The sequence below is a fragment of the Thrips palmi genome, unplaced genomic scaffold (assembly GCF_012932325.1).
Source record: "Thrips palmi isolate BJ-2018 unplaced genomic scaffold, TpBJ-2018v1 HiC_scaffold_1, whole genome shotgun sequence".
Classification (NCBI taxonomy): Eukaryota; Metazoa; Arthropoda; class Insecta; order Thysanoptera; family Thripidae; genus Thrips; species Thrips palmi.
In genome coordinates, this window is record NW_023144620.1 from 404,813 (window position 1) to 429,612 (window position 24,800).

Genomic DNA, 24,800 nt, shown 5'->3' on the forward strand with positions numbered 1-24,800 from the left:
CTGCCTTCGGCTGGCTACTCTCCTAGGCAAACCGTAGAAATGAGCGTGATCCCCCAAAAAGTAGAATTTGGTGACCAAAATCTTTACTAATGGGACTTATCTTCAGGTCGGGGTCAGAATGGGTTCCGTTTCCGTCATCAGCATCCTCCCAAACGTAGGAAACGACATGAAACTTGTCAAAAAAATGAAAGTGCCAAAAAAGTTGTCTTTTTTCTGCCGTTTTTAGAGTGTTTTTTTGCTAATATGACCGAATGGATTGAGATAGAAAGCTGAATTTTTGTGTGTGGCGAGCCAAGGACATACCTAATGACCCTGCAAAATCTCAGCCAGATCGGCCGAGCCGTTCAGGAGAAGAGCGCGCGCGCGCTCACACACACACACACACTCAAACAGAAAAGGTTTTTAAACCCACTGGAGTAACGGGCTTCGCTATCGCTCAGCCAATCATTTCACCCTTCCGGCACTGTTCAACTTCCGGGCAGGCGCTTCTGCGGCACGCCTAGTTCTTCGAGTCGAAAAGTTGAAACGTCCAGGGTAAAAAATCTTCCTGGATCTTGTGGTTCCGCACTCGGAATCCGAGGATATGGCGGGAGTGGTCAAGGCCTGCAGTTGGGACACGCCATTGTCACCGGAATTCGTCAGGGTTTACCCTCACTACCCGGTGAGCATGCGCACAAGCTGTCTTCAAAGGCTAACTCAAGTTCGTCTTCTGTGGGCCACTGCGGCAAAAAGGTACGGAAAAGTCTGGTAAATTTTTGGCCAAAATTCTCCGTTGCCCCCTCTTAACATCATTATCCGTCGGATCTACAGTATTCTCTGTAGGACGGTACAGAATTCACCGTAGCGTGCAGCCTTCTTCGTAGAACCTGTAAGACTGTACGGTCCCGCTCCGAGATCGAAGTCTGTATGGTCCTCCCGAGATCACTGTTCACGTCCTAAGGAGAAAACTATACGGTCCTACGGAGAATAATGGCAAAGGAGCTACGGATTGCCACAAGCTATTTGCAGAATTTTCCGTAGCTTTTGGCCAAAGAGAGGCTGAGCGGTTTTCCGTTAAACTGGTTTTCCGGTTCTGTTTGTGGCGCGGTAGAGCGCTGTGCCTGCTCAGTAACTCGAGACCCTGAATGCAACACACCGGCTCGGCTTTCGATAGATGTTTGAGACCCCCTTCTCCCCTCCGCGCCCCGCCGTGTCGCCGGCCGAGTCGACACAGGAAGGTGACGGCGGCGTCAGCACCTGCAGCAGCCTGCCGTTGCTTGTCCGCCGCACAGCGACGCATCAGTGTTGTTTTGATTCGGCAGCCAGTGCCAGTGTATGCGGCCTCTTACAACAGGCGTTCATCTTTTACGAACCGGTGAGTGTTGCGTGTGTACCAACGGACGGAAACGAAGTATTTCTCAAATGCAAGTGATCTCCGAGACGGCGCACACGTTCTGTATGTTCGTCCACGCCAGGCCGCCAGCCACGGACCGACCGCTCTCTGCGTGTTTTGCGGAGTCGGATTACTTGAGGGCCTACACAGCAGTGCAGACTGATCCCGAGAGTCAGTTTCGACACTGTCTTTCTTTCACTAACGGGGTGCTCTGAAGGTGCGAAAGCGACAGAGTGAGGAAATCGATTGTCGGAATCAGTCCGCTGTTGTCCGGGCTCAAGCTGCCGGCCGAGCCGGACCAGGAATCCTTGAGCAAATAGTCCCTTCCTGTAGCACAAATTGATTTCTCGTTTTCAATTTGAACTTTTTGCTTTACAGTGGTAGTATAGCCTTTTAAATTCCAAGATTGAAGGGACCTTATTGGGAGGCGCAACATCTAACTGGATTTGTAAACAACTTCGCTGAAGGTTTTCACTAAAGATTTGCCATCCGATGGGTTACATGGTTCGATCTTGAGATGGGGCGCAGGGAAGTTGAGAAGAAATCAAGAAGAAAACCCGCGAAATTTGTGAGAAAAAACGTTTCCGTCGCGGATCTGCCTCTTCTCCAGAGTTTTATTCTCAAAGACGCCCGGCGTTCGTTATTCTTGATTTCTTCTCCACTTCCGATCCAGCTCTTCTCCGAAGTACCCGATTGTTAGGTTGTCCGTCACCGGTACAAGCTAGTGTTTGCTGCTGTGATTTACATTCGAAGTAACATCTTCAGCGGACGCTGGCACGTTTCAGCCTTGGTCTATTTGACGTGTGACTTCACTCGCGTCTGCAAGGGTTTAAGGTTATCCTTAAGGGTCGGCGTGGCTTTCAAATTTGGGTATTTCGATCTTACGAGGTGAAATAGCGTAACATGTTATCAATCTGATTGTATTTAACGAACGTTCGATACGTTAGTTTCAACTTCTCTTCACCCAGGAAAGACTCGGGCTTGCCGTTAATTTTCAATTCCTGGTATTTCCGGTAGAGCGTTTCTGTTCTATCATGATTCCACCGGAATTAGAGCCTAGATCGTAAGTCAGCGATAGAACGGAAGTAACCAAAGGGCGTCGCGCGGCCGTGCTGGGCGGTGGTGGGGCTTCGAATTCGTTGAATGCAGGCGGCGTCGCTCGTTACCCCCACTCTGCCCATTCCGGCTCCCACCACTGTCCGGCAAGGACGCGCGAGGCTCGTTCGTTTCTCCCGTTCACTTCCGGTTTGGATTTCCTCTTAAGCACCCTATACGGTGATTCGGAGCAGCCCTGGCTCCGAAGAAGAACAAAAACGTAAGTTTTGGCAGTTTTTATGAAAAATTTGCGCTGCGTATGAGCATCTGCAGCGTAAATTTCTCTTATAAACTGTCGTTTGTAACTTCCGTTTTTGTTCTTCTTCCGTGCTAGGGCTGCCCCGAAATTCCATTGTACCGTGACAACGATGAATCATGATGAATGATAGGGGTGAAAATAATAAGGACTACTCCGATCCCTCGCAGTATCGCGTGCACCGGAAGCGGGGTCACGTCGGCCTATCGGAAGACCCTCTTGCTTTCTCCGTAGCCGCCATTCTTCAAAGGCGGCTCACGCGACCCGACTTCCGGTGCACTGTTACGCCAGACACTCTCTCAAAATTCCAATGAGCTATTTCTGGGAGACCACGACGCCCAGTATTTCACACTGTAAAAAATTAGTTCGTAAATTTACAAACAATTTATGGGTAATTTCGTTGCACAAATTATCTGTAAATTTACAACGTCATTTTGTTTCTTTACAATTTATGAATTATTCTTCACGCAGTAATTTGTAAAATTACAAACTTTTTACACGCTCCAAATTACGTGGACCGCTTATGTTCTACCTTGTCACGCTGATTAAATGGAGATCAACTTATTTCAGCGTTTTTGTTTTGTTTTATGAAACATCTTGTAAAATGAGGAAGGCATCACCATATCTCGTAATCTTACAAGCGATTTGTGCAACGGAATTACCCAAGCATTTGTTGTAATTTTAGGAAACTTTTCATGTTTTTGTGACATTGTTGTAGTATTTTAGTCACGTTTGAGATGTATTTTGTTCATACCATTTCATAAGGCGGTGTTAACGAACAAATTTCATAAAATTAAGAAGATTTCCGTGATGAATAATTTATAAAACGGCCTCTACAAATAAATTTCATAAAATAACGAAATGTTATTGTTACTTCACAGAGAATTTGTAAAAAAAAAATTCGTAAATTCACAATAATTTTTTACAGTGCACTGTAGAAATAAAAGTTTGAAAATTGAGACGAATTTTGTCAGAAGCTATTAACAGACATCCAGTCTGCAAATGCAGATCATCTAGATGGTTTAGGGAAATCTAGTCAGCAGCGGATCCAGCGTTGGGGTGGTGATGTCATTAAAGAAGCCTATCTACAGGGGCCATTCTTTCTTGCCTTTCTGGGGCGACGACGCACCGAATCCGCACCTGATTCCGGGCGTCGTCGATCGATGAGCAAGTTGAAGAACAAAACCGTTACTAGCACCGGCAACATTTTAAGGATTTTCCCAGGCGTATCTCATCCAGACGCACTTTCGTCTGTTTCAAATACTCTTTGACTCAGGAATCATGTGCTTTTTTTTTCAACATTTCTCACTGCAAATTGTATGGAAAGATTTGTTCGTGAAAAGGGCGAGACATGAAGTCAGACCTTTGTGTCTGTCCATTCTGTGACGAGACATTAGTGTTCCGGATTGGGTGGGCGGTCAAAACCCGATGACTCCAGAGCGACTCTAGAACTCGGCCGGTGAATGCAGTGCCGCCCGCAGGCACTGTCAGTAGGCTGGCGTAGGGCCTAAGCTATCCCGTCGGCAGTGCCTGCGGCTGGCACTGCATTCACCGGCCGAGTTCTAGAGTCGCTCTGGAGTGATCGGGTTTTGACCGCCCATCCAATCCGGAACACTACGAGACATCTTCTGTCTGGCCAACAAGTCTGGTCTGCACTGTTCGGGATTATTTTGTGAAATTACGATTAATTGTCTGTTAAATCTGTACCACGAACTGCTCGTAAATTTCAAAAAGAATCTGATCATCTTTTTTTCGTCGATTTACAAAAATATTCTTTAACTTAAAAACTTAATCCTCAAATTTTGGTCGTTTCAGGCATTTTTTCTTCCTATATAGTAAGGAAACAACGGACGAAAACGCATTTTTTCAGACGTGCTTTTACAATCATACTTGTAAATTAACGATTTCACCTGTAAATTTAAGAAGCAGTTTGTAAAATGATGAACAATTTGTCAATTTACAATTAACTTTGTAAAAAAAAACAGTGCAGTTCGTGGTACAGATTTAACAAGCAACTATTCATAAAAATACAGCTCGATTTGCAAGAAAACAAGATTACGCGTGATAAAACGAGAATAGTCGTAAGATAATGATTTTATCAGTAAAACTACGATCTTTCGCCGGTAACATCAAGATTTCATCGTAAAGTTACGAATTTATTCCTAAATTTATGAGTAAAGTTTGTCGAAAATATGGCAATTGTTCATTTCATGAATCTTGCACTGAGAAAACCTTACAAACTATTTTGGGCCTTACAAAGAAAAGTAGTTTGTATAACAAAGTATTATGAGCATACGTAAGCTTACAAAGAAAATACTTTGTAATTTACAAACTATTTGTTCGTATAACAAAGTATTTTAGTTTGTTATATGTATGCTCAAAATACTTCGTAAGGTTTTAAGAGTGTGTAGTTATTTTACGAATTATTATTTGTAAAATTACAACACTTATTGTTGGGATTACTGTTTTAAAATAACGACTTCTCTTAACAGTCTGACCAAAACTTGACCAGACTTTATGTCTCGCAGTGGCGAGAAGTCTGACATTTGGATTTGTAGTGCCCTTTGAAACCGGGGTCGCTACCTACTCCCTTTCTTCCCAGCTTCCGGTTTTGTTCCTCTTTTTGTTCGGCGACGACTCAGAACGATTCAGAACTGGGAAGAGTCGTAACTTTTGCTGTTGGTGGCCTGAAAATTCCGACTCACATGCAGATTGCAAACATTATCATCCGTGACATGAAATTAAACATTGTAATCATCATATGTTTTGACTTTCCGCGAGGGGGTATTCACTTCGAAAACTGGCGCACAGAGTAGTCGCTATTACGCTTATTACAGTTATTACGCGTTATTACACATTATTTTACACTATCACACATTATTTTACATTATTACACATTATTTTACGTTATTACGCATTATTACAGGGTTATTACAGGATAATTACAGTCATTTTTACGGCCATTTTTAACCGAAAGGGAAGCCCAACACCACTTTGCCCCGCCCCCTCTTTTCTCCTCTCCCTTGTTCGCCATTCTGCTGTAGTTATTCATACCATAGAATGCTCTTACATGCTACTAAAGTTTTGAGTTTGTTTGAATGGGCAGGAAGATTCAAATGGACCTTTGTTTTCCAAAACCTCCCCTTACCAATAGTATTTCTAAAGATTTTCTTGAGAGCACGATTTTACTTTTTTGCAATGGGGTTTTTCCACCCCCCCCCCTCTTCTTAGCCCCTAGGTAGCCGCCTGAAAGGTAGGCAAAAAGTGCTACTTCGCCACCCGCATAGGCCGCTCTCACAGAAAAAACCAAACGTGGTCTGGACCACACCATTGGTAGGGTCAAATGGGTGCCTCTTTGACCGCATCAGTTTGTGTGGTCTAGACCACGTTTAGGCACGTTTGGTGAGGTCTAGACCACGTAAGGTGTGGTCTTTCGCACCAAACGTGGTCTAGACCGCACCAACCGATGCGGTCAAAATGGCACCCATTATACCACATCACACTGAAAACGTAATGGTCGGACACATGGCCAAATTATGGCGTGACAAAAAGTCACGCCAAAAATTGGCGTGACACGAAATTCACGCCGAAAAACGGCGTGACATGTGAGTCACGCCCTCATTTGGCGTGATTGACAACGCGTTTTCTGAGGCAAGTCACGCCAAAAAGCGGCATAACAAGAAATTCACGCCAAAAATTGGCGTGAATTTTTGAGTCACGCTGATTTTTGGCGTGACTTTTGTGTCATGCCGTTTAATGGCCTGACACTTTATTCACGCCCCTGCAGCGGCACGAAGTCACGCCGGTAGATTTTCAGTGCAGTTGGTGTGGTCTAGACCACGTTTGGTTTTTCAGTGCTGGATCCGCCAACAAGAACATCTGGGGGGTGGGGGGAAGGGGGAGGGAAGGGAGGGGGAAGACGAAGAAGACAGAAAGGATGGCGGGACCGGAATGGTAGAAAACATTGCTGCACAGAGTAGCAAATTAACGCCATTTCCATTTTGTAGTCAATATGTGCAGCAATTTCAGTAAAAAAATGCGTACATTACGCATTATTACGTGATATTACACGTTATTGCGCATTATTCCACATTATTACACTTTATTTTGCATTATTACACAATATTACGCGTTATTACCCATTATTACAGGCATTATTACGGCCAAGGTGAACAGACTATTACACCAGTGAATACCCCCTCGACTTTCCGCAGGTTTCCCGAGTTAAATCTCCCCTGATGGCGACGGTGACGAGTCCTGGGCGCGCCGAGCGTTCTGCGACGGAGCGTTCCTCGATGGAGCATTCTGCGATGGAGAGCAGGCGGGATCCGCTGGCAGTTCTCCCGAAGGAGATCCTCTTCCGCATAACTTGTTTCTTGTCGCCGCGGGAGGTGCTCGTTCTCGGGCAGTTGAGCCGCGCTTGGAGGGACTTCTGCCGGTAAGTGCACTGAGAATAAAATTGAAAGATTCTGCATATGGTCAATGCAGGGAAGAACTGAGCAGGGTAGGAACTGAACACCCCACATTTCACCGTAAATACCGAATGCACAGGCATAACAACCATCAATAGTTGTTCCGTGGCATATAGTACGCAGTTGACTTGACAGTCTGTGCATACGGCATTTCAGGTAAAGTGTGGGGTGTTCAGTTCTTCCCCTGTCCAGTTTTTCCCCGAAATGACCCTTAAGATGCAAATTTCTCGAGAATTATCAAAGGTTACAACAAGTCCAAAAGACACGGTTAAAAAAACACGCAAGATGCCGGAAAAATTGGCAGAATTAGTTCGAGAGTTCTTCAGTGGAATATGAACATGAAACCTCCTACTTTTGTGTTCCGTTAGGTCTTGACTTTGAGTGGCAATCCTAGATTCATCGCAACTGCCACCACAAAAGAAATGCACGAGAATGTAACATACCAGGGTGTAACTAGCATGAGTGCACTGAGAAACGTCTTCACAAAATGAGAAAAAACAGCTTTTTTCCTACTTACAGGCGAAAAGTCAGGACTTTTGCCTACTTTGCTGTCTGAATCTTTTTTTTTTTCGAGGCCAGGAAACAAACGGAAAAAAACTGTTTTGTTCTCAATGTTTCTGGGAACTTTCCGGGCATTTTCATCTCTGATTCTGCGTCCAAATATGTAGAGTTGTTGGAAAGTCTCGTCAAGTTTTGGTCAGATCCGAAAACCTCGCCAGAATTTAGTCGGGCTGCCAAATGGTGAGACTTCTTTTTCGACCACGGCACAGTTCAGGCTGCATGGACCACATTGACGGGGTTCCAAAGTCTGACCACATTGTGACCAGACAGAAAAGTATCACATTTTTGTGGCGAGACATATTTGCCTGTCGCGTCGAGCGGCGTGAAGTCGATATTCGAACCTCAGAATCTTTAGTGTGATTATCTGGAAACTAAGGCGTTCATTTTTGTCTCTTTGAAGAATCACCCCATTAGCTCTTTTATGTTTTATTCTATTCTCAGAAATTTGGGACATTAGGCTCTTATATGGACCTTCAGATATTCAAATTCAATTTTTTTGTTATTTTGATTTGGATTGTTAAATAGGTACATGACATATTGCAGTATCGAATTTATCTGTTACATCAATAAAATTGTGTTTACATTAAGAGAAAATATTATATTATTTCAAGCATTATCAGTTTGCTCTGTGGCATAAAGGTAACGGAATATTCTGTTATTTTTTTTTTTTTTTGCAAGAATTCTCCATAGCCCTATTATCACACTATCCTCCGCAGGATCTTACGGTACTCTCCGTGAGAATACTTCTCATAGTAGTCTCCGTGATAATACTTCTTACAGTATTCTCCGTAGGATCTTACAGTATTCTCCGTAAGAATACTTCAAGGTCCTATGAAGAATATTGACAAGGAGCCTACGGGGAATTACCACAAGCTGTTAACAGAATTTTCCGTAGCTTTTTGCCACAGTGTACGCTTGAAACCAAGCATAACAGGTTGATCCGCCAAGAGTTAAGTATGGGGGAGTTCCTAGTCAAGCATCGAGTTACGCTTTAATTTTTCCAGTGTGGTCAGCGCACATTTTTGTGATACTCAGTGCCCGATACGTCATAGTGATTTCTTCAGATGAAGCTTTTTGTACAAAGTAGTGCGTGATTTTTCACCAAAACATGTGCATGTTCTCGTACGAAAATGGGACGACAAGTTCATCTCCCCTTGACGCTAACGTTGCGCAGAATATCGTACATAACACTGAGTGCGCTCTCAGTGTGACTCGCGACTAACTCGATGTTTGTGTCGCCAGAGACGCCGTGGTGTGGGAGAAGAAGCGAGTCCGCTTAAATTTCCGCCGGGTTCCGCGCAGGCACCTCCATCGCTGCGGGGAGCAATGTGACGCGCTGTTCGGGCCGGGCTTCGGCCCGAGCTCCGATGATGGCAGAGACTCAGCCGGCGAGGACTCTTTCGACGACGGCGTGACCACAGAAGACACCAGCGATGAAGAGGCTAGTGATCCAGAGGCCGCCGCCACCGGCGCTCCGGACGACCAGGTCGGCATCATCGGAGGCGAGGTGAGCAATGCAAGCACATTATTCGTGATAAATTCTTTAAATTTTCAGTCACATTTGAATTTTTTCTCTTTGAGTTTATGTATCTCTACGGTTAAAATTACCACGAATGGTGCAGACTCGCGTACAGAGTTTTTCCCGGCATATCACTGAGAATGAGTTGGTCACCACCATCACCCTTTAAATGGGTGATGCAACTTCGTTGCCCAAATTTTGGTGACGAAAAATTCATCACCCGAAATTTGGTAACAGGCGTTTGGTCGCCCAAATTTGGGTAACGCCGTCGGCGACGCCGTTAGGTTCCCGATGACGTCCTTCCGGGGCCACCACGATGACCGGAGGCCTCAACGCCCCATTGGGTCATCGTGGTGGCCCCGGATGTACGTCATCGGGGACCTCACGGCGTCGCTGACGACGTTACCCAAATTTGGGCGACGATTCTATGACTGCCCAAAATTTGGTCACCGCAGGCTCGTCACCCAAATTTGGGCAACGGGCATGCGTTACCCAATGAAAGGGCGGTGGTGGTGACTGTTTCATTCTCAGTAATCTCATGGGTGCGCACATTAATAAGCACTTAAACATATTTATTCAGTTAGAGACGTTATTACCAACTATCAACCGTTAAGCTTCTCATCGATTAAGGGGGGACATCACTCCAAAAACAGTGCTTTTGTAAAAACGTCATAAAAACCAAACGGAAAGAGGAAAATTGTTCATATTTTAACAGATAAAGCATAAAACAACACTAAGTCAATCCGCCAGGGCAGTACAGCGCTTTCGTTGAAAACACATTTTTGAGTGTTAGGTTAGACCATTTCGCACGGTTGCAGCGCTGGACGCCAAACGGTTTGACCTAGAACATTGAAATTTGGTGACAGCCTTCCTGAGATGTCTGGCTATGGTGGGTACCTCAATCACATTTCAAAAATCATTTAAAGTTGAATTTGTTACATGCCAAAAAAATTGTTCAATTTTTTGGGTCAAAATTGTTCAATTTTGAACGTTAAAAAAATAATAAAAATTGACCAAATCAAAATATTTTGCTACCCACCATGGCGGCATGTCGAAGGAGCTTCCATGCTAAATCTCCCCGCTGTAGCTCAAAAACTGCGCCCTAGAGGCCTGCAACCGTTTGCAATTTCATGTTCCGAGAAAAACGCGATCAAAGTTGGGGAAACTGGGCTTTTCCCCTATGCATGTTTGCGGCGCACAACCTACTAAAACTGCAATTTTTTGTATTCCGGAATTCGGTTTTCACCATTCGACGCAGAAAGGAATGGTCTATAATATAAACTAATAAAAAAAAGTTGCAATTTTTGATCATTTTGGAGTGATGTCCCCCCTTAATGTGCTTAAACGAAAGTGACTATTATTGAAATGTCAACTGAAGGATGAGAGAGCAAATTTCTTGTAAACTAGATACTCGTTTTACGAATGCTCGGGCATACGTGTGAGCGGTTTGCATTCGTACGATTAGATTATGGATGTTTCGTTTCGGAGGCTCCAGGAATTTTTGGCTGAGCGAAAGCAAAGCCTGTTACTCAAGTGGGGTTGAAAAGTTTTGTCTGTCTGTCTGTCTGTGTGTCTGTGTGTCCGCACTACTCCTCCTGAACGGCTCGGCCGATCTCGGTGAGATTTTGCACACTTCTTAGGTATGTCCTTGGCTCGGCACACGCGAAATTTCACCATCCTAGCTCAACTGGTTCAGTTTTTATAGGCGAAAACACCTAAAAAACGGCGAAAAATAGAGATTTCTGCAAATAGACCATTTCTGTCTTGGAGAAAGGGACGGCAAGTTAAAAAGTGACAAGGGTCAAGATCGTGTTATCTGTAGATAAAACAGCTCTATTTAGAATGTAGGGGGGTCTGGGGGGCTCAGCACTCAAGAAGTTAAAAAATAACCGACAACGGACAAGCCATTGCCTGCCGCAGGCAGGCTAGCGCCGCAGGCCAAGGTAGGTACGCCAGGCGTGGATTGGAGGAACAGGCAGCGAGACATCGCGAAGCCTGTTACGACAAGACGCGGTCTGGCGTAAACCTACCTTGTTCTATAAAGCATCTCAATCCGTTCGTAGTTTGAAAATGCGAAGTTTGTCAGATAATTCGTAACTTTTTAAATTACTTTTACGTCAAAGGAATTTTTGGATGCTCGTTAACGAATAATATTACGATAAGTGGTTCACGAGTTTCTGAATACTCCAAAATACTATGTAGTTTTATTTTTTGTGCGTAACCTTTGCACAAAATTGAGCATGCATGTGAAACGCGCGATTTCGTGATAAAAACGCACACTTTCGTACGTAGCAACGCCACACTTCGTGCATTTTTAAACGCATGATGAAGTTTCTGTAATTTATATGCTAAAATAAGATCCACATAGTAATGTATTGATAACAAGGTAGGTTTACGCCAGACCGCGTCTTGTCGTAACAGGCTTCGCGATGTCTCGCTGCCTGTTCCTCCAACCCGCGCCTGGCGTACCTACCTTGGCCTGCGGCGCTAGCCTGCCTTCGGCAGGCTGGCTTGTCCATCGTCGGTTTCTTCTACCTTGTTGCATGCTGGGGGCTCCAGACCCCCCTTCATTCTAGATAGAGTTGCTTCATCTACAGATAACACGATCTTGACCCTTGTTACTGTTTAACTTGTCGAGGCTGGGGGGCTCCGCCCCCCCAGACCCCCCCCTCCTTCAAGACAGAGGTGACCAGCCTGCAGAAAACTCGATTTTTCGCCATTTTTTAGGTGTTTTTCGGCTATAAAAACTGAACCAGTTGAGCTAGGATGGTGAAATTTCGCGTGTGCCGAGCCAAGGACATACCCAAAAAGTGTGCAAAATCTCATTGATATCGGCCGAGCCGTTTAGGAGGAGTAGTGCGGACACACAGACAGACAGACAGACAGACAGGAAAAACTTTTCAACCCCACTGGAGTAACAGGCTTCGCTATCGCTCAGCCAACAAGGTAGGTTTACGCCAGACCGCGTCTTGTCGTAACAGGCTTCGCGATGTCTCGCTGCCTGTTCCTCCAATCCGCGCCTGGCGTACCTACCTTGGCCTGCGGCGCTAGCCTGCCTTCGGCAGGCAATGGCTTGTCCATCGTCGGTTACTTCTAACTTGATGCAGGCTGGCTTCATTCTAGATCCCTTGTAACTTTTTAACTTGTCGGGGCTGGGGGGCTCCGCCCCCCAGACCCCCCTTCCTCAAGACAGAAGTGATCTGCCTGCAGAAAACTCGATTTTTCGCCGTTTTTTAGGTGTTTTTCGGCTATAAAAACTGAACCAGTTGAGCTAGGATAGTGAAATTTCGCGTGTGCCGAGCCAAGGACATGCCCAAAAAGTGTGCAAAATCTCACCGAGATCGGCCGAGCCGTTCAGTAGGAGTAGTGCGGACACACACACAGACAGACGGACAGACAGACAGACAGGAAAAACTTTTCAACCCCAATGGAGTAACAGGCTTCGCTATCGCTCAGCCAATAACTTCCCATCGTAAATATCTCACATGTGGTTTTCAGGCACTGTTTTCCTAGGAAAAGGAGGGTTTGTACAGTTTAACTTTGGCCATCTTATCGTAATCAGCATCCTACGATCGATACATTCCCTGGCGATACATTCCCTGGTTAAACTAAAGCGTAGTATTACGCTCTTTTTTCAAGCAGTATCAGTTTACGCTTGAAATCAAGCGTAATAGGCTCATCCGCCAAGTTTCCCCATCTGACCTGGGGGGTAGATCCCCGTACGATTTTCCTAATTTCCTAATTTTCCTAGTGTTGCGTGCCCCGCTTTTCGCAACCTTCGTTATGTGAATTTAGTGTGAAATGAAGGAAAAAACAAGTTACCAATTATTCCAAGACTCGATCAAAAATCAATTATCAAAATTATATTCTCAAAACAAATGCCAAATTCACAAACGGATTACAAACAGATGTTACGGGCTTCAGCTCCTCCCTTCCTCCACACAAACTGTTCACAAGACGGACCAGCGTCCCAACACCCAGATACGTCACAGACACGACACTACTGGACTGTCCTGGGCGACTGGCGATGTCCAGGAGAGATTCTGACTTTATATACAAAATTGTGAACTGCAGGGCCCCCTCCCAGACATCGCGACTTCCACACGTGGAATCGATTCATGTCGTAACACCCAAGGACGCAGAATAGGGACAGGCTCATCAGCGACCCCTTGCGACACGAGTTCCTCGAAAAGTAGTAAAACTCGGAAAGCATAGAAGATGCCGCCTCGGCAGGGACCAGCGCAACATGCCCTGCCCTGCCATGGTCCAGGTGTCTGCCCTGTCCTGCTACGGCTCTGTCGTGGCCGACCGGCCGCGGAGATGTAATCAAGGATCTGACTAAAACTGTGGGGACTCGGCAAATTGAACCCGCGAGAAATCATTAATTATTTCGAGCAATATTTTGGGGTCGATTTGCAGAGTCACAACACTAGTGTATGCTTCCTTTCAAGCGTAACTCTACTCTACAAATCAAAGAGTGTACATAGTATGCTCTAACTGGAGCATGCCTGCAAGCACGCTCTAGCTAGCGCATGCCTGCCAAGCATGCACTAACTAGAGCATACATGCCATGTACACGCTTCCTGATGCAGAAAACTCCCTATCCCTTATGCAGTAAATGTATGCTTGAGTTAGCGTGTACATGGCATGTATGCACTAGTTAGTGCATGCCTGGCAGGCATGCGCTAGTTAGAGCGTGCTTGCAGGCATGCTCCAGTTAGAGCGTACCATGTACACTCTTTGATTTGTAGAGTATGCTTGACTCAATCATGGAGTTACGCTTTAGTTTTATCTGTTTCCTAAATAGGGTACTCCAATGAATCTTGAAACGGAAGAAGAACAAAAGTAAGCCCTGAGAACGACTTCTGCGCTTGCACAGATGTTTCCTCCACCACCCGGTACCATGCTCAAACGTTACCCCCACCACCCGGTACGCATGCGCAGAAGCTGGGTTTAGTTTACCTTTGCTCTTCTGATTCAAGGTTCGTTTGAGTTCCCTTTTTAAAATCATCATTTAGTTTGTCCTAAAATTACGATGGCTTTTTTCAGGGCAAGGTCGCCGCAGCCCCTGTGGGCGAGAAGCTAGTCGAGGAGGATGCGGCCGTCAAGGACGAAGGCATGGAGGAGGACGATGAAGCCATCGATGAGGAAGACGAAGAAATTGAGGAGGAAGAAGACGAAGAGGACAGCGAAGTCGAGGAGGAGGAATCTGATGACTGCAGCGACGGCCGCTGCAAAGGAGAAGGTGGCGGGGGTGATTCCGCGTCGGAATACTCCACGGACGACGAGCTAGACGAAGGCTTGCGCCTGCGCCTGATGGCGTATGCCGGCCACCTGGACACCCTACTCTTGGACGCCAACTGGATGGGTCCCGCGCAGCTAGAGGCCGTCAAGAGGTCGCACGCGACGGTCAGTCATTTTGCGAAAGTTTTACAAGTTTTGGATTCGAAACCGAGTTTGCAATTGCCATGAGTTAACGCATCTTGGGATTGTTTTAATATGTGTCTTGCAATTTCTTTGGCTACAATTTTTTTGCCATTTCCTTTTTGGGTATTATCAAATTTATATACCTCTATTGACAAATGTTGCCATAATTTTTTACTGCCGTTCTTTAGTAAATATTATGACGTAGTGACAGTGCAGTCCCCGATGTAACAATGGTCGGTATTTATACACTGGTGAAACTGAAACGCAACTGTGCTTTTGTGCGGCAGTTACTTGACTATTTGGTGTGGCAGTGAGGGAGTGGGGCAGTCGGAACTCGGTCTGATTGTTGTTGGCACGTTGGTGGGAAGTAACTTGTGCCGTTGTACAGGTGCGGCGCCTCACCATCATCACCAGCTGCTACGAGCCGTCCATGGACCCGCCGTGGGCGACCGAGCTGCTGCGCCGGGTCGCCCCGCGAGTGGAGGAGCTCAGCCTCGTCCCTGCCACGCGCAGCATGCTCGCCGAGCTCCGCAACATGCCCAGGTACCTCTCTCTCTCCCCCCCCCCTCTCTCTCTCTCTCTCTCGCTCGCTCGCTCCTCTTCATGATTCGAACTGCACTGGTAGCCAAGGAATGTGACGTCACGTTCGTTTTCACGTGAAAACAGAGATGTTAGTTTAAGCGTGACAAACGGTGAAAATTTACGATTTAATGTGACAGTTCGACAGCTGATTGCGTGTCACACCCGAAGTAATGTGACAGTTCGACAGCTGATTGCGTGTCACACCCGAAGTAATGTGACAAAGCGGTGCGGTATGTCACGTTCGTTTGACTGTAAATTTTCACCGTTTGTCACGCTCAAACTAACATCGCCGTTTTTACGTGAAAACAAACGTGACGTCACATTCCTCGCCTACCAGTGTGGCGTTGCGTGCACAGCTAGTGTTAATGCTCTGCAAGCTCAACAGTGTGCTCAGCATACTCTGTTCAGCGTGTATTCACAAGTATACTGAGAATCCAAACACTATGAGTATAGCGTCAATTGGTGCATTGCAAAAGCATTGCACATGAAGTGAAATGCCACCCAATTCCCATGCATTAGCATAGGGCATTTTCGCGACGCATTGCACGTAAGGTTCAATATGGCTATCGTATTGCACGTATGCACTACAAAATCCACTGTGTACTTAGCGTACATCTATAGGAGTGTACGTGGCAAGTACACGTCTATAGGAGTATACTTGGGGAAGTAGGGATGTGCGAATAGTTCGGTATCGAATCGAATCAGGGCTGATTCGATTCGGAGACGGATCGCTGTTTGCTTCGACCCCAAACATTCGAAATTTTCGAATCGACAGTGGTTCGTCTTCGAATCGGTTGATCGGGAACGGTTGAAAGTCGCGCGCTCAGCGCGTTGTTTTTATACCAAAGCAAGAGCAGATACATTTAATTTTCTTCTTTTTTTGTTCCTACTCTATGTCCTTCCTTTATTGCAGAAAATGTGTTTTGAAACGCATTTATTTTTTTTTAGTTTCAGTTCGAAGTCTATTCGATTTTGAAGCTTTAATAGTTAGATTCGAAACTTTTTTTAAAGATTCGATTTGAAATGAAAATCCTTGATTTGCACATCCCTATGGGCAAGTATACATCTCTAGGAGTATACTTGTGATAGCGGTCCGATGTTTACTTGCCCAAGTATACTTGGCAAGTACACTCCTATAGATGCATACTTAGTACATAATGGATTTTGTAGTGTGGTACGGTATCTCAGCTGCATTGCACCATACGTGCCGAGGGGGGAACAGCTTCCCACATTCATTGTACACTCCCGACAAAAATTAGCGGAACGCTTTTTGTCATCGTAATATTTTCTAAGTCTTTCGAGCTAGGAAGCTGAAATTTTGTACACGGGTGCCCCTACTACTTCCCTCGAGGCCTGCGAAGTGCGTAGCCCGTGCGCCTCCCCTAACGGACGGCACCCACCCCTAAGTGCGCGAGGGTGAAAAAAACGATGAAAACGTGCCGTAAAAACCAACTTTACCTTATCGCAGAGGCCAAAGTTTTCGTGTACGAGGTCAAATGAGTCTCCTCTTTCCAACGATGCAAGCGGAATTCAATTTGAACCAACCCACCCCCCGCTGCACTCACCCCCACCCCCTCGAGGGGGTGGATTTCGAGCATGTTTGAATTTCGCGCAAAACAGCGTCGGGGCGTCCCCCGTACCAAGCAACCATGTTTTTTCGACGTTCCAACCACCCCCGGGTGAATCATCCCCCGGAAAGTCCAACCCCCTTTCGAACACCGGCCGTCCGGGGCCTTTCGGTTTGAGCCAAATGCAACAAAACTCCAGGGGGCATTCCTCCAGTGTCCAAGAAGACGTCTCAGCGAAGAAACGCGCTGCCGGACGACTGCAACCCCTGCTGTCGGGGTGTTCACCCCCTTGCACCCCTGCACGCCCCTGGAGGGGTTGGAAGCCCTCCGACGAGCGGGCTGGTCGAACATGACATGGGGGAAGCGATCCTGAAGTTTTCAAGACGATCCCACCAACCGTTCGTCTTCCAGAGCGAAAAAAGCGTCATTTCCAGTAAAAACCACCCCTCACTTCACCCCCTTCCAGCGACTCACTGAGTGGGGGTAGCAGTCCCAATCAACGTCACAACACTCGGCCCAGACCTCATTTCAAAGGCCTCCATGTTTCAGACTGATACGACAAAGCATGGGACCGTGGGAGCGACGCAACGATGTGCCTGCACTCGGCAGCAACGGACGTGCCGGCCCGTCGGGTGCATGCGCCGTGCAGGTAGGCAAGCCAACTCACCGGGTGCCAGGTTGATTAAAAGCCATTTGGAAGCCTGATTTTGGCTGGTTAGCCACTGTGGCATGTTGGGAGACATGCCCTGCCCACAGTGCTGAAGCGTGGTGACGCGCGAGCCATAATCAGGCTTCCAAATGGCTTTTAATCAACCTGGCGCCAGGTGAGTTGGCTTGCCTACCTGCACGGCGCATGGACCCGACGGGCCAGCGCGTCCGTTGCCGCCGAGTGCAGGCACATCGTTGCGTCGCTCCCACGGTCCCATGCTTTGTCGTATCAGTCTGAAACATGGAGGCCTTTGAAATGAGGTCTGGGCCGAGTGTTGTGACGTTGATTGGGACTGCTACCCCCACTCAGTGAGTCGCTGGAAGGGGGTGAAGTGAGGGGTGGTTTTTACTGGAAATGACGCTTTTTTCGCTCTGGAAGACGAACGGTTGGTGGGATCGTCTTGAAAACTTCAGGATCGCTTCCCTCATGTCATGTTCGACCAGCCCGCTCGTCGGAGGGCTTCCAACCCCTCCAGGGGCGTGCAGGGGTGCAAGGGGGTGAACACCCCGACAGCAGGGGTTGCAGTCGTCCGGCAGCGCGTTTCTTCGCTGAGACGTCTTCTTGGACACTGGAGGAATGCCTCCTGGAGTTTTGTTGCATTTTGCTCAAACCGAAAGGCCCCGGACGGCCGGTGTTCGAAAGGGGGTTGGACTTTCCGGGGGATGATTCACCCGGGGGTGGTTGGAACGTCGAAAAAACATGGTTGCTTGGTACGGGGGACGCCCCGACGCTGTTTTGCGCGAAATTCAAACATGCTCGAAATCCACCCCCTCGAGGGGGTGGGGGTGAGTGCAGCGGGGGGTGGGTTGGTTCAAATTGAATTCCGCTTGCATCGTTGGAAAGAGGAGACTCATTTGACCTCGTACACGAAAACTTTGGCCTCTGCGATAAGGTAAAGTTGGTTTTTACGGCACGTTTTCATCGTTTTTTTTCACCCTCGCGCACTTAGGGGTGGGTGCCGTCCGTTAGGGGAGGCGCACGGGCTACGCACTTCGCAGGCCTCGAGGGAAGTAGTAGGGGCACCCGTGTACAAAATTTCAGCTTCCTAGCTCGAAAGACTTAGAAAATATTACGATGACAAAAAGCGTTCCGCTAATTTTTGTCGGGAGTGTACAAAATTTGACCACATTCCACATTCAGGTGGCAAAAATGCTTGTAAGTAGGCACATGTGTGTCAAAAACGCCAGAAATCTTGCACATTCACACAATCATTGTACACAAAATTTTACAGTGGGTCGCCCCTTGATACGTGCTTTTCTCATAGCGTTTGGAATCTCAGTGAACACTCCGAAGAGAGTACACTCAAACGAGAGTGTACTTAGATGAGTACTCTCTAACGAGAGTGCTTAGATGAGTACTCTGTAACGAGTGTGTGCTTAGATGAGTACACTCTAACGAGAGTGTGCTCAGATCCTGGAAATATATGCAGTTGAAAACACGCTCGTGGGAGTGTGCTCGAGAGCACACACTGAAGAGAGTGTACTCGTGAGTACACGCTAAAGAGAGTGTACTGAGTACACTGTTAGTTTGCAGAGTGTCTATGCGTAAGGTAAAAAATCAATTGTGGGTCACGAATCAATTGTGGGTCATTTTTTTCGACGGGTCACCGCAGACCCGACGGAGATTGAATCGATTTGAATTTCGTGGTAGACCTTCCTCCAACCTTTCTTTGTCTTTCCAAATAGCGTGTATGTCCGAGCGATGACTGCAACGGCTCCTATCAGGCTTCAAAGGAAGGCCCTCCAAAATGTCGTGAAAATAGCGCCCATCCAACGAGGCGAAAAATCGTATGTTTTTCAAATTGCCACCGTGAAGCTATTACGAGATAAAACGGGACGCCCTTGCTGATTTTGGTTCATAGTAGGTCAGGGAACATAATTTTACCATAGTACAGCCGAAATCATTCGATGCCATGGTGCGCGGGTGATGGCAAAGTAGCGTTCGCTTCCATGTCAGAACCATTATTTTAAACGAATTTTCCGGTAGTTTTTCTGCTATTTTTTTTGTTTTCTGCGCTTCTGAATGACTGATGTATCCCAGTAAATTCCATTTTTCTGCTCTGTCACATTTAGTATTACGATACGAAGGTTATGTTAAGCTACAGCCCCGAATGACAACACTAGCTTATACTTCCAGTCTGCCATCAGGCTTTTTTGTTGGGGAGGGGGGGGGGGCGCATTTCGGGGCTTACATAGCTCCCGGAAGGGAACCGCTCTCCAACTGCGGGCTAGGCACCCGAGGCCAGTCCGGCCCTGTTATAAGGAGTCAAATCAATCCCAACAGACTATATATTCTGACTGAAATAGATAATAAACTGTAGCAATACCTCATGATGACAGGGTGTGGTGTTGGATTGTCTACCACACCGGCGGCCCTACAATACGCACTATAAAAGTTTCGTGTCTAATCCAGGACGTTTAACTCACATCTGTCTCACAGTGAAATTAGCCTGTTTATGTATTTTTCCTTTTTGAGTGAAAAACGTGTCTGCTTGGTTTATTGAGAACCAGGGACCTTTAATAAATGAAGATAAGAAAATATCTTGCAAAAGTGGTCAATTTACAAGCAAAAAGATGAAATGGCCCACAATTGATATGAGCCACAATTGATTGATTCATGGTGCTACAGATCCTGCAGTTTTCACGATTCCGAAAAATAAATTCAGAAGTGAATTTCTCTCGTATTTAAGCAAATCATATCCAAATTTGAGCTTCCTACAATGCTGACCCACAACTGGTTCCAAAAATCAATTGTGGGCCAAAACAGACTACTTTTAAAACAGCCACAGCTTAGTAAATAAGGATGATAGACAGGGCTACTATGCTGCAAAACTTAGGCCAAGGACCATAGTTAAAAGCCGCACATGCACTTTTGTCACCAGGTCAGAATTAAAGGCCTTAATTTGGAATTTTCAAAAATGTGACCCACAATTGATTTTTCACCTTACTATGCATGGACAGATACAAACGTGGCTTGCATTTTCCTGTGTAAAACATACAAAGTAATGCTTTCTATTCCTACACGCTTTACACTGAAATCGAAAGTGTGGTGAAGTTACCACATTTGGCTGTGGTGAGACCTGAAGTGTGGTTACCGCATTCTACTCACGTACAAATGTGGTAAGAATCACACCCCTTCAAAACAGTGGTACAAACCTATGATTCAGCCGTTACCTCATGTATTGCGTGGCCAGGACCACGAGATATAGTGGACTCACCACATATTTACTGTGGTATTCACCATGAACTTTATGTGGTACTTCGCTAACCACTGCTCTACAAATCGAAGAGCGTACATTGTATGCTCTAACTGGAGCATGCCTGCAAGCACGCTCTAGCTAGCGCATGCCTGCCAAGCATGCACTTACTAGTGCATACTTGCCATGTAAACGCTTTCTGATGCAGGCAACTCCCTATCCCTTATGCACTAGATGCATGCTTCAGTTAGCGTGTACATGGCATGTATGCACTAGTAAGTGCATGCTTGGCAGACATGCGCTAAGTAGAGCGTGCCCTCAGGCATGCTCCAGTTAGAGCATACAATGTACGCTCTTCGATTTATAGAGTGATTTTGACCGCATTGCCACGTGTGGACAATTTGGGTGAGCACAGTTTTGCGCCTACCCCACCACATTATCTGTTGTCTGTACCACACTTCGAAGGACAGTGTACGCACGAGTCCGAGCATGCATTGTTGTGCATAAAAAAAGAGGCCACAAGAGTAGAGTGTTTGCTAGACTCCCTTCTGTAGGTTGCGTCGCCTGAAGATAGACGACTACGCCATGCGGAAAGGCGAGGACCCGAACGTCGAGCTGGCCGCCCCCAGCGAGCCCGGGACGGGCGTCAAGTGGCTGCGGGCGTACGACCTGCCCCGGGAGACGACCGAGGCGCTGTTGCGTGCCTACGGCCACTCGCTCCAGGAGGTCTTGCTGTCCGCGGGGGCCATGGGGGTTCGTTGAGAAGGGCTTTCTACAAATTTTCTCTGCATAGTCGACAGTGCGCTTGGTACACTCTATTCGGCGTGTACTACTTCAAAGCACACCCCTGCGAGTGTGTGCTCAGCTAAGTCTAACGAGAGTGTGCTTAGCTTAGTACACGGCAACTAGAGTGTGCTTATGTCGGTGAGTGCACGGTCGTGGGAGTGATCTAGTGAGTACACGCTGAGGAGAGTGTCCTCATGAGTGCAAATACACTGTTGAGTTTGCAGAGTTACTGTGTGCTTAGTACATACTAAATGCATGCTTGGCGAAGTAGAGTGATTCCATATCTAGGGGGCACAAGATTTTTTTTTGGTGTCACTGATCTGGACCAAATTTTTACCGTCGACCCAGTCCGGAGCAGTGGGCCTTAGTGTGTTTTGCGACTTTTGGGTAAAAGTCAACTTTGAAGGTACAAATCGATGGGAAGGGCTTGACCTAGGGACTTAAAAATTTTACCAGGTCGTAGGGAGCATGAGGACAACATTAGAATTTTTTCAAGAATTTTGAAAAACTTATTCTTTTCGAAGAAAGTTGAACTTAATTTTTTTTTCTAGATCTCAAAAACATATTTTTGGAAAAAATTGAAAAAAATTGAGAAAGTACCTTTCCTTGGTCCCAGTAACTGTTCAAAATTTCAGCCTGGGCACAGACTTGGTTTGGGAGCTATGGAAGAAAGCGTAAATTTCACTCTGTAGTCTCTGAAGGACTTTAGCGGAGAAATTACTCATTTGTAGCCTGGGTATATAAGAATGGGATAAGGTATGATCCCAAGATAGACATAGTGATCTGATGAATATCTTCTACTTCCTTACTTGTGTTTTGAGTGTTTTCAGCATGTCAGCAGTATGTTTCGAAGAGCCAAATCAGGGGCATATTAAAGACACTGTTTGATTACGATTCCACCCGTGAAATGAACTTACAATGACTTGGCTCTTCGAAACATAATCTTGACATGCTGAAAACACTCAAAACACAAGTAAGGAAGTAGAAGATATTCATTAGATCACTATGTCTATCTTGGGATCATAGCTTATCCCATTATACCCAGGCTACAAATGAGTCATTTCCCCGCTAAAGTCCTTCAGACTACGGAGTGAAATTTACGCTTTCTTCCATAGCTCCCAAACCAAGTCGGTGCCCAGGCTGAAATTTTGAACAGTTACTAGGACCAAGGAAAGGTACTTTCTCAATTTTGTTCAATTTTTTCCAAAAATATGATTTTGAGATCTAGAAAAAAAAATTTAAGTTCAACTTTCTTCAAAAAGCATAAGTTTTTCAAAATTCTTAAAAAAATTCTAAAATGTTGTCCTAGTAAAATTTTTAAGTCCCTAGGTCGAGCCCTTCCCATCGATTTGTACCTTCTAAGTTGACTTTCACCCAAAAGTCGCAAAACACACTAAGGTCCACTGCTCCGGACTGGGTCAACCTAGGACCTTCAAAATTTGTGGGCATCTTTCTCTACCCTAGGGGTGCATGTGGTAAAATTTTGGTCCAGATCGGTGACCCCCAAAAAAATCTTGTGCTCCCTAGATACGCCAAATTACGACCCCGATGCCTCGACGCCACATAGCGGTCATCGGGGACCTCACGGCGTTTCCGACGACGTTACCTAAGTTTGGGCGACCTAATGCCGGTTATCAAATGTCGGGTGATAAACATTTCGTCACCCAAAATTGGGCAACGAAGTTGCATCACCCGTGTAAAGGGTGATGGTGGTGACCCATTCATTCTCAGTGTTGACTGCCCCCTCTCCCTTCTCAGGGCGAGGACCAGTGGCCCGTGACGTGCAGCACCGAGACGTTGGTGCCCATGATGGAGCGCTGCCGGCTGCGCGCGCTGCGTCGCTGGGTGCGGTGCGGGCGTCGCTGCTATGACCCGTGCCACTGCGAGAAGCAACGCCAGGCGCTGCGGGCCGTGCTGCCCAGGACTTGCGCGGTGCTCTGCGCCGGAACGAGTTGCGACCGCTATCGGGACGACTGCGACGGAGACTTTGACTTCATCTTCTAGCCCCGGACGCGGAACGTTCTCGCTCTGCACCTGAACCTCGTCGTAGTTCGGATATTGCCTGTGTTTTAGAACTTTTTTAATTGTCAGCTTGTCCATTCCACTGAAAGCTGTTTACGTGATAATACTTTGTAGACACTGGTCTTACTTTCTATTTTTATGATAGTGTATCTTCCCTTTTTCCGAGAACGTTTTTAATTGTCAGCTTACTTGTCCATTGCACTGAGTGCTGTCTGTGTGTTGATACTTTAAAGACTGGTTTCATTTCCTATTTTTAAGATAGTCAAGAATTTCAGGGTGGGCTAATTTAATACTGTGGCAATCAAACTTGTTTCCGAATCTCGTCAACGGCTGGAGATAGGAAAGTCATGCGAAGGTATAATGACCCCATCTTAGATTTAATTTTAGGTGGGGTCGTCCGTTTGGATAATTTTTCTCTTTTCTAGCCGTTTAGGAGGGCAGTAATGGCGTCGATCGCAGGCTATCTTTGTGTGCCCTGCTTCGCAACAGAACCTCCATTTCCACATTCGTCGTATTTTGATTTACTGTTCGAGATTTTAATTATGATAGTTGACTTTGTTTGACATTACACTGTATGATTACTCGCTCATGCAAATTTGTGTTTTTAATGTGTAGATGAGTTCCTTGAATTGTAATTTTCTTTTAATTGCGTTTGTAGAAATTACCTTGAAAATGATACCATGAGAATTACTTTTTTTTCAATTACTTAAGTTTCGCTGTTCAATTATCTAGTGCCTTGAATTGTACTTTTCCAATACATGCGGTTTCATTTAACTTCTCTTATTCGAAGTTGCATTGTTCGAGAACCTCATTGTCACAATACATGTGCCCTTGAACTGAATTTGTTATCCATTCGTTTCTTATCCCACCTTGTCTGCTATCAGTGAGTATGCAAGACCCCTGATTCGACGTCAGTAGATACGGACGCGGGGACGCCGGCTTTCTTCCCAGGCGTGGCCTCGGTCGTGGCCAAGCGCTTCCGCTCATGCTTCGCAGTCCGCATGGATCGCCACGTGCCTCCGACCCGCATCCCCATTCTCTTTGCTCCGGCGACTTGCTTTCCTTTCCGGCGCGGCGCCCACCACCTTTCGACATCGTTTTGGCATTCTTTTGACAGCCCAGAATGTTATAAGAAGACGTCGCGGTCTTAAAAGAAGTCGAAATGCGTGTTAAAAGAACGTGATAATAGCGCCCATGAGAAGGCGAATACATACGTATGACAGGCGTCGGCAGGC

At 46.3% G+C, this 24,800-nt stretch overlaps 1 protein-coding gene across 1 annotated transcript; it reads left to right on the forward strand.

Moving 5' to 3' along the window:
- Positions 1-603: 603 nt before the first annotated feature.
- LOC117638908 lies at positions 604-24,406 on the forward strand. Its single transcript, XM_034374084.1, has 7 exons — positions 604-732; positions 6,938-7,161; positions 8,999-9,263; positions 14,325-14,684; positions 15,091-15,245; positions 21,312-21,510; positions 23,302-24,406. Exons 2-7 carry the CDS (start codon positions 6,962-6,964, stop codon positions 23,545-23,547), a joined length of 1,425 nt encoding a protein of 474 aa, XP_034229975.1. The 5' UTR covers positions 604-732; positions 6,938-6,961; the 3' UTR covers positions 23,548-24,406.
- The last annotated feature ends 394 nt before the right edge of the window (positions 24,407-24,800 follow it).